We start from the raw sequence: 7,949 nt of genomic DNA on the forward strand, positions 1-7,949 counted from the left end.
AGAAATACGTGGAAAGTCTAGGACTCTGACTTATACCAGATTGGACCTAAGTGCAAGTGGGAGCTATTAGACGGTGTATGCGCTTAGCTCCAATCAGAATGATGTACCTTATGACATTTAATGTAAATGAATAAAGTACATATTTGATTTATGTTATTATGGTGTGTTTATGTGTAATACCCTTAAACTGAACATATATGAGACTCGTGTTAGTTTAAAATCTTCACAGCCATTGGATAGATCTGGGGAGATTTATCTTGCCAAGGCTGACACTGATGTGCCGCCAAGTTGGTTGGGGTGGCTTGTCTCAGCTACCAAGGTGAGACCTGAGGTACATGCAGTGTGGGTTTTCTTGAAACCCTGAACCGAACCAGAATTCCAGTATTGCCCTGGACCTTAGAGATTGATGGGAAAAACTGGAATGTTACACCTGACCCCTAGACTCGATTATGATACTACACTATGTGTCGGATTGGGCTGTCTTTGATATGCCAATCAGAGAGATCCTTAGAGGGGGTCAAAACCTAGGTATGTTGGGACAGTCTGAGAATTCATCTGAGTGAGTGATCATAGTGACAAGATTAACCCCTTTGTCGGACAAAGGTAATGATCGGGGATGCACTCTCTCTGATGGAAACCAAAGTTGCCGGCAGCCGATTTCAATCGTTGAAATTTGTTTTTGCAAAATATATTTATATAAAGATATACATATATATTACGGTTTCAAAATGTTTGCAAAAGGTTTTAATTCCCGGGATCCATGTAATAGAGAGTGCGACACTGTTCGTTGCAGCCGAGGGAGAGGTCCTCTCTTGTCGGGCAGTGTTTGATCATTATAGGTTGAGAGGTTAAGTATAAGACCATTGAGGGTAATACCTGATGGGCTAATCTTGCATCTGCCCATAGTCCTTGGGTTTTTATAAGGTAGCTTGACCCAGAGACCACTTGGTGTAAGTGTTGGGCCCATTAAGAGACCATGGTGATGGGCTCAGGGGTTCACTGTTTCCTACAGTGAATTCAGCCAAGCCTTGTAATCCTACAGTGAACTCGGCCAGGCTTTGTAATAGAGGTTGGGCTGAAGCCATGTGGCTGATGTGTAGATCAATGTTTGGGTCCCACGCCATACAAGAAAATCCAACTGGGCAGCAGTTTGGAAGGTTAGTGAGCACATGGACTTAATGGGCCTAAAGCCCAAATCGAACTGGTTTAATTTGATTAATTAAAGAGGGGCGGTTCTGTGATTTGGATCAGCAGATAGGATAGGGATAACTCCCTATCTACTCAGAGAGTCCAGATCCAAATAATGATTTGGATTAGGAAACTCCTAATTAGATTAGGAGGGCTGATCTTAATCTGCAGATAAGATAAGGGTTTATCCTTATCTCTTAAAGAGAGTCATGATCCAAATATAGATTTGAATTAGGAAACTCCTAATGAGATTAGGAGCTGTTCCCTTTAAGGCTATAAAAGGAGGAGGAGGGCGAACCTCCATTCATTCAATCTGATCTCAGATACAAGAGAGAAAGAAAGCAACACTAAGACTGCGCCCTCTTCTGCTCTTGTCTTCTCCTCCTGTTGCCGCCATTGCCAGTTCGTTCTCCACCTGTAGGAACGATCAAGAAAGGTTCTTGATATCAGTTTTTGTTGAAAAACTGATTTGAAGTCATGCTCACATACCCTCCATCGATTTCTTGCTGAAGGATTTGGTTCTTGTGAAGAACCACCTGCTGATTTTGCTTCGCCCTACACTGTGTCATCTTTAGTGGGAAAAGTTTTTGGAGATCTCCTTGGGCGTGAACACATTCATTGGGAGTTATTATTTCTTCGTATCAGGTATCTCACTCTTCTACACTTTTGGTTTTAGATCTAGTTCGGTTTAGGGTTCAAGACTGATCCTTGAAAATGCAGTTTTCTAAAACAGGGAATATGATTCCCACATGGGAAAGAGAGAAATTTTTGAAATTTCGCCCTACCTTCTTGTAGGGTTCGACCATCCATAAAATGGATCTCTCATCCCTTCAAGAGAGCCGGAGAGCAGGTTATGCATGAATGCAGAAACATGTACAGGAATGGAGAGAGACGTCAGAGAGAAATGAGGACAGTACTTAAGGCTGAAAAAACTTCAAAAACTTTGGGACTAATTATCGAGAAAAGAAAACCTTAATCTACGGAGCTTAAAAATTTGGCAAAAAGGCAAGTACCATTCCAGAACAGTTCCGGAGCAAAAAGTCTAGGGACTATGAATAGTTTTTTGGATATACAAAGAGAGGGAGAGAGGAAAATCTCAATTTGCTGGGTAGATTTTTTATCATAATAGTTGTACTGCCATGAAGAATGGACTCACAACCATTAAACCCCGCTGTGGGAGTGGGTGGTGTTGAACGGAGGTTATCTGCAGTCTCCAGCTTTGAACATGAACGGTCGCTTTCCTCTGCCTTATCAGCCTTTGGTCTCCAAATCCACCTACAGCTACTCTTCTCTCGAAAACCCCACCAGAAGGGCCGTCTGTATGACCCCTTAAATCTCGCTGGAAAAAACCTTCTTGAAATACCGCCACTTTTCACCTCCATGCTCTTAATCTGTTTCTCTGCAGCAACGGTGCAGCTTGCGTAAGTAGGAAATTGCAGTGCTGGTCGTGGCAACAGTGGAGGTGGAGGACAGTAATAAACGCTGCATGGTCGTCGGTACTGATGGCCTGGAACTGGGTAAAATGGATGATAAAATAGAGGCCCAAAGGCCCCAAACAGTGGTAGCTGCGGTGGAAGAGTTGGAACCACTGGTGCCATCTTTGGTGGTGGTGGAGCTGGTGGATAGAACAGAGGAAGGGATGGGCTTTCCAGCTTGTAGGGCCTGGAGCCTGGGTTCAACATTTTTGGTTGGGAAATAGAGATGAGAGAGAGAGACAAATATACAAGAGGAGAGATGATTGGGATTCTCAGGAGAAGAGGAGGAAGAAGGAGAGGAGTTCGGCTTCAGTCTAGGCACGCTATATACGCCATGAAGCCAAGGAAAGGGGTTTTGGCGGAAAGAGTACAAACAAAAATATGTAAAGTATACAAAATACAAGGTTTTCTACTCTACAATCTGCATTTCTTTCTCCATAGAATCAAGGGTAGGCGAATCTGAACTCTGATTACCGTTAAGAGGAGTCCGGCTTCTATCAGTCATCGGTGATAACAGTCCAGCTTCTATCAGGACAGAGTCCAAAAATACTTGAGGTTTTTCTCCTTGCCGGTGATGACTGTTGGTCGCCGCTGGTTGGGAGGGAGAGTGAGAGTGACCAGTGAGGGCAGAGTCCGATGAGTCTCGAGCGAGTAGGATAGAATGAACGAGAAGGCAGAGAAGCTAACGGCATAAGGATAGACTCCGTTAATTCATTTCGCATGTATTAAGACAACGCACGAATCAAAAGACGTGTGGTGCGTCCTCGTGCTGTGCGTAGCCTGAACTGTCCGTCATGGCAACGCCGGTTCGAACAGTTTTTATAGCCTTGCATTGTTCCTATTCGTGTGATTTGTTTTGGGGATAAGCGGATTGCAATCCACTTCAGAAATTTAAATTGCAACCCCCTCTTAGACTACTAGTAGTCCCCCTTATAAACCGCATTTTGCCCATTAATTTGGCATCAATTCACAGGTAAGATTCAATCCATCCCTACAAATCCTAGCTCCACACTAGGGGTGGATTGAACTATAAAAGCCTCGTTGTTTTATGGGGAGATATTCCTAATGCGATGCAAGGTTGCAATAGGATGTAGCAAGGTTTAAAACATTGATACGCTCGATATGTCGCAAATCGATACCCTTTTTTATACGTTTTTTATTTCTACAACCAGTTCAGGTGGGGGGGGGGGGGGCAGTTTAGGTCTCCTCCATCCCCTGGACCAGTCAAACCCCCGATACACACACTATAGGGGCATGTCGGAGGGGTGCCAGAAGGATACGTGTCGATACTTTGAACCTTGGGATGTTGTGACGATGTAAGCATGGGCTTGCCCTGATCGAGATTCGGATTTGGTCAGTGCAAGGCCTGTTTCAACAACTTCTATAGCCTTGCATTGGGAATATCTCACATAAAATAAAACACAGAAGTATGGAGATGTTCCTGATGCAAGGATGTTTGAACGAGTTTTGCATTGAATGAAGTCAATCCACCTTGATCAAAGCCAATCTCCCAAAATCCCAAGGGTTGGATCTGTTCACAATAAAAAAACTATGCCAACAAGTTCCAACGTAAATATCTGTCCACACATTTCATATGTGATGGCTTTCAGTCTCACAATAAGATGTGTAGATGCAGATCATGTTGAAACCATTTTGGGGTAGATCTGAATTTATCATTGTTAGAAAATGGGGCATTGTAACTTTGGAGGAGAAGCTCTGAGGCACGCCTGAAGACACTGTCTTTAGAACGTTATTTGCCCCCACTTAGTTTCACCGAGTTTGTTGTTGGGTAACAAGCAAATCCGTTCCCAAGATACAACAGAGCCTTGTGCTAGAATTTGCAACTAGCAAAGTTGAAGAATCTCTGAAGAAACCTTTTGTGAGACTGTAGCAGACCGAACTGAGAGAGAGAGAGAAAGTGGATTTCGAAATTGTGTGTTTTTGAGTCTGATTCATGCTCCTTAAATAGTTTATGAAGAGGTATGAAGAAAAGGTAGGTGCTGGTTTAGAGAAGGCACCTTGAACAGTCACAATTTCAAACATAGTGATTGTTTGAAAAGTAGTTAACAATTAATAACTGTTAACTTTGAATTGTGCCTCTTGATCACACCCGATCGAATCGTGACCATTGATCTCATCAACGGTGATCAATGGTCAGCATCGCACCAAAACCAAAGTTGCCCTTCACGAGCCATGCGGGTGCGCGCAAAGTGCACCTCTAAAGCGCCTCATTGCGCCGCACACACGCGTGCGCGCGCATTGCACGGTATCAAACCCCCATACTCTCCCCTACTATTTCTAACGAGTGTAAATCAACTCCTATTAAAATACTGAAAACAAAACTTATAATTTCCCAATGTGGGACAAGTTCAAAATTGGATTTTGTAAGAGAAAACTAATTTTTCAATCAAGTGTGCAGGTGCAATTTCTCATGTAATTGACCAATCAAACCCATTGGATTTAATCTCTTATGAGATTAAAATCCAACAATCATATGTGTAACTTTAACAAATAAGAAGGTTTATTCCGTCAAAATTATATGTTAAAAAAGCATAACTGTCAAATAAAATTGGGTTGGATCGGGTTAAGTGATAAACCTACACTTAGGGTGGCCACGAGTCGAGCCTTTCACTAATCAAGTTTGGCTCATGAAAAGCTCAATTTAGCTCGGTTTAAACTAATATTTGAGTTGAATTCGAGCCCAATAAAGCTCGGGTCGTGAGGCTTTTGAGCCTAGTCTTAAATAAATAATTTTTATTATACATACGTATATTTATATAATTTTATTATATATATAATAATAATATTTTTGTTATTATGTATAATAGTAAATAATTTTTATAATTCTTAACTTTTTATCTAAAAAATAAAAAATTATACATATAATTTTTATTTTTCAAAAAAACTTGACTTATAGTCGAGCTCAAACTTACGAGCTATGAACTGAATTGAACTTGAGCTCAAGTCTCTTGCTCGAATCGAACTTGAACCTGATACTATTCCTGCAAACCAAGCTCAAATAGTTAAATATTCAGCTCGACTCGACTCGAATCTACCCCTACCCGCACTGACCATCGAATCAGTTTATCAGGTTGAGGTAAATGAAGCCAACTTGATCGGATGGGACGAGGTCATATTCTCCATCCCTAACCCCAATCTTATATATATGCCCTTTCTTTGCTTCAAACCCCTTTCCTAATTTTCTGTTTTTTGAATTTTTTATTTTTTTAATTCCACATAATTGCCCATTAAACCAATAAGGAAATCAAATATGCTTAATTATTTCTAACAACCATAAAGAAAGAGGGATTTGCTTTTCTAATGTTTAGTCAAGTGGCACCAATTTCCCTCACTTCCTCTTAAATTGTCTCTAATTCCTATTTATCTCCTAAATTATTTCTAACTTCTATTTATCTCTTAAATTATCTCTAATTTAGTAGAGAAATTCTCTACTAAACTATCTCTAATTTCTATTTATCCACTCCCCCACTTTTTATCTATATCTATCTAAAGAAAGTTTTAATTAAAAAAAAAGTCAAAACTAGTTAAATGTTATAACGAAATTATATACATATTTAAAATATCTATTCAAAACACAAAAAATCAATAGATTTAATAATATTCATATTATTAACAAATCAATATTTTTACAAAATTCATCATGAAATTAAGTAGTAACAATATAAATTATAATTTTACAAATTATTCAATTTAAATGATATTCAAATAATAAAAATTTAACATTAAAAAATAAAATATTATTTAAATATTTCAATAACTAAAAGTTAAAAAAACATTGAAAATAGCTATATAATATAACAAAATATTTAATATTATGTAATAACATTAAAATAAATAAAATTCAAATAATGAAAATTTTTAAATATTTTACATGTTATTTAAATATTTAAATAACAAAATATTTAATATGAAAAAAACTTAAATAGTTAAAATAACGACATTATGTAATAAATTTAAAAAAATTCTTAAAAGTAGAAAAATAATTATAATAGAATTCATAATATTCATATTAATAATATTTTAATATTTTACAAAATTAATAACGAATTATGTAATAATAGTACAATTATAATTTTATGGATTATTAAATTCAATAAATAATTAATATTTTAAGAATTTAAATAACAATATTATTTCAATAACTAAATAATATTGTAAATAACTAATTTCACTTATATCAATTAATAATTATAGAAAATAACTATCAACAAAATTATCTTTATTAGTAATAATTATACAATAATAGTGTATATTCATTATATATTTAGTAACTATTTATTGTTTTTTATAAATATGCTTTCAATAATTATTTATAAATGTATTTTTTGTTATGTAATAGAAAATTATCAATAATTATTGGAGATTAAAAAACTATTGATTAACTTTTGAAATTTAATTTATCATATTTATTGTATTTTTGTTGTAAATTTATTTTTAGTAATTATATATATATATTTTATAATTTATAGATTAATACTTATTAGAGATTAAACTATTATTTAAGATTACACTATTTATTGACTAATTTACTATATTTTCATATGTTTTTGTAATTATTATATTTTCATTATAAACTTATTTTCAATGATTGTGTATGTTTGCTATAAATTTTCAAAAATTATTGGAGATTAAGCTATTGTTATTTATTAGAGATTGGACTATAAATTTAGTTGAAATTAGGAGTGTTCAATCATTAGTTCAGTTCAGTTGCAGGCTGTTTTACCAACCAAATCGATTTGATCAAGTCCGTAGTTTGTCACTCGAAACCAATTGACCATTAGCGAAAACCCACCAACTCGGGTTGTATCGATTTGGGTTTATTGTTTTAACTTTCGCTTAACAAAGCACAAGTCCCTGTCATCATGCCTCTCCTTGCTCCATTATCCCCACCCTGCATTCTCTTTGACTTTCTCTCCTCTCTCCTTTCCACCACTCCCATTAAGCCATGTCACCCAACTACCTAAAAATATTCATATAATCTCTCTACTAAGGTATCTCATTTAAACCAATAGGAAAGTATCACGTTGCCCTACTCCCTAATCAATTCCTAAAGTACATCCCCCCAATCTATATCCACCCTCCCTATTTAAAATACTCATATTAATTAATAAATAGTTAAATATTCTAATATACTTTAGTATAGTTAGTAAATTACCAAAAATTAATAAATATTGTTTATTAATTAACTCATTAACAACATTTTATAGAAATTGAAAACTCTTTAAATAATTTCTATAAAATTGAGAATTATATTTAACAACTAGT

The 7,949-nt window shown here is 36.2% G+C and overlaps 1 protein-coding gene across 1 annotated transcript; it reads right to left on the reverse strand.

The window, feature by feature from the left end:
• Window positions 1-2,237: 2,237 nt before the first annotated feature.
• Window positions 2,238-3,377, reverse strand: LOC148804378 (uncharacterized). The gene has a single exon (XM_088901043.1). The coding sequence runs from the start codon at window positions 2,868-2,870 to the stop codon at window positions 2,238-2,240; it is 633 nt and encodes a 210-aa protein (XP_088757169.1). The 5' UTR covers window positions 2,871-3,377.
• Window positions 3,378-7,949: the final 4,572 nt, after the last annotated feature.

Source organism: Nelumbo nucifera, chromosome 1 (genome assembly GCF_055504915.1).
Source record: "Nelumbo nucifera cultivar China Antique chromosome 1, China Antique-T2T, whole genome shotgun sequence".
Taxonomy (NCBI): domain Eukaryota; kingdom Viridiplantae; phylum Streptophyta; class Magnoliopsida; order Proteales; family Nelumbonaceae; genus Nelumbo; species Nelumbo nucifera.

What these genes read in the sequence shown, in the direction of transcription:
- LOC148804378 (XM_088901043.1), bottom strand. Translation starts at nt 2,870, where the DNA reads ATGTTGAACCCAGGCTCCAGGCCCTACAAGCTGGAAAGCCCATCCCTT.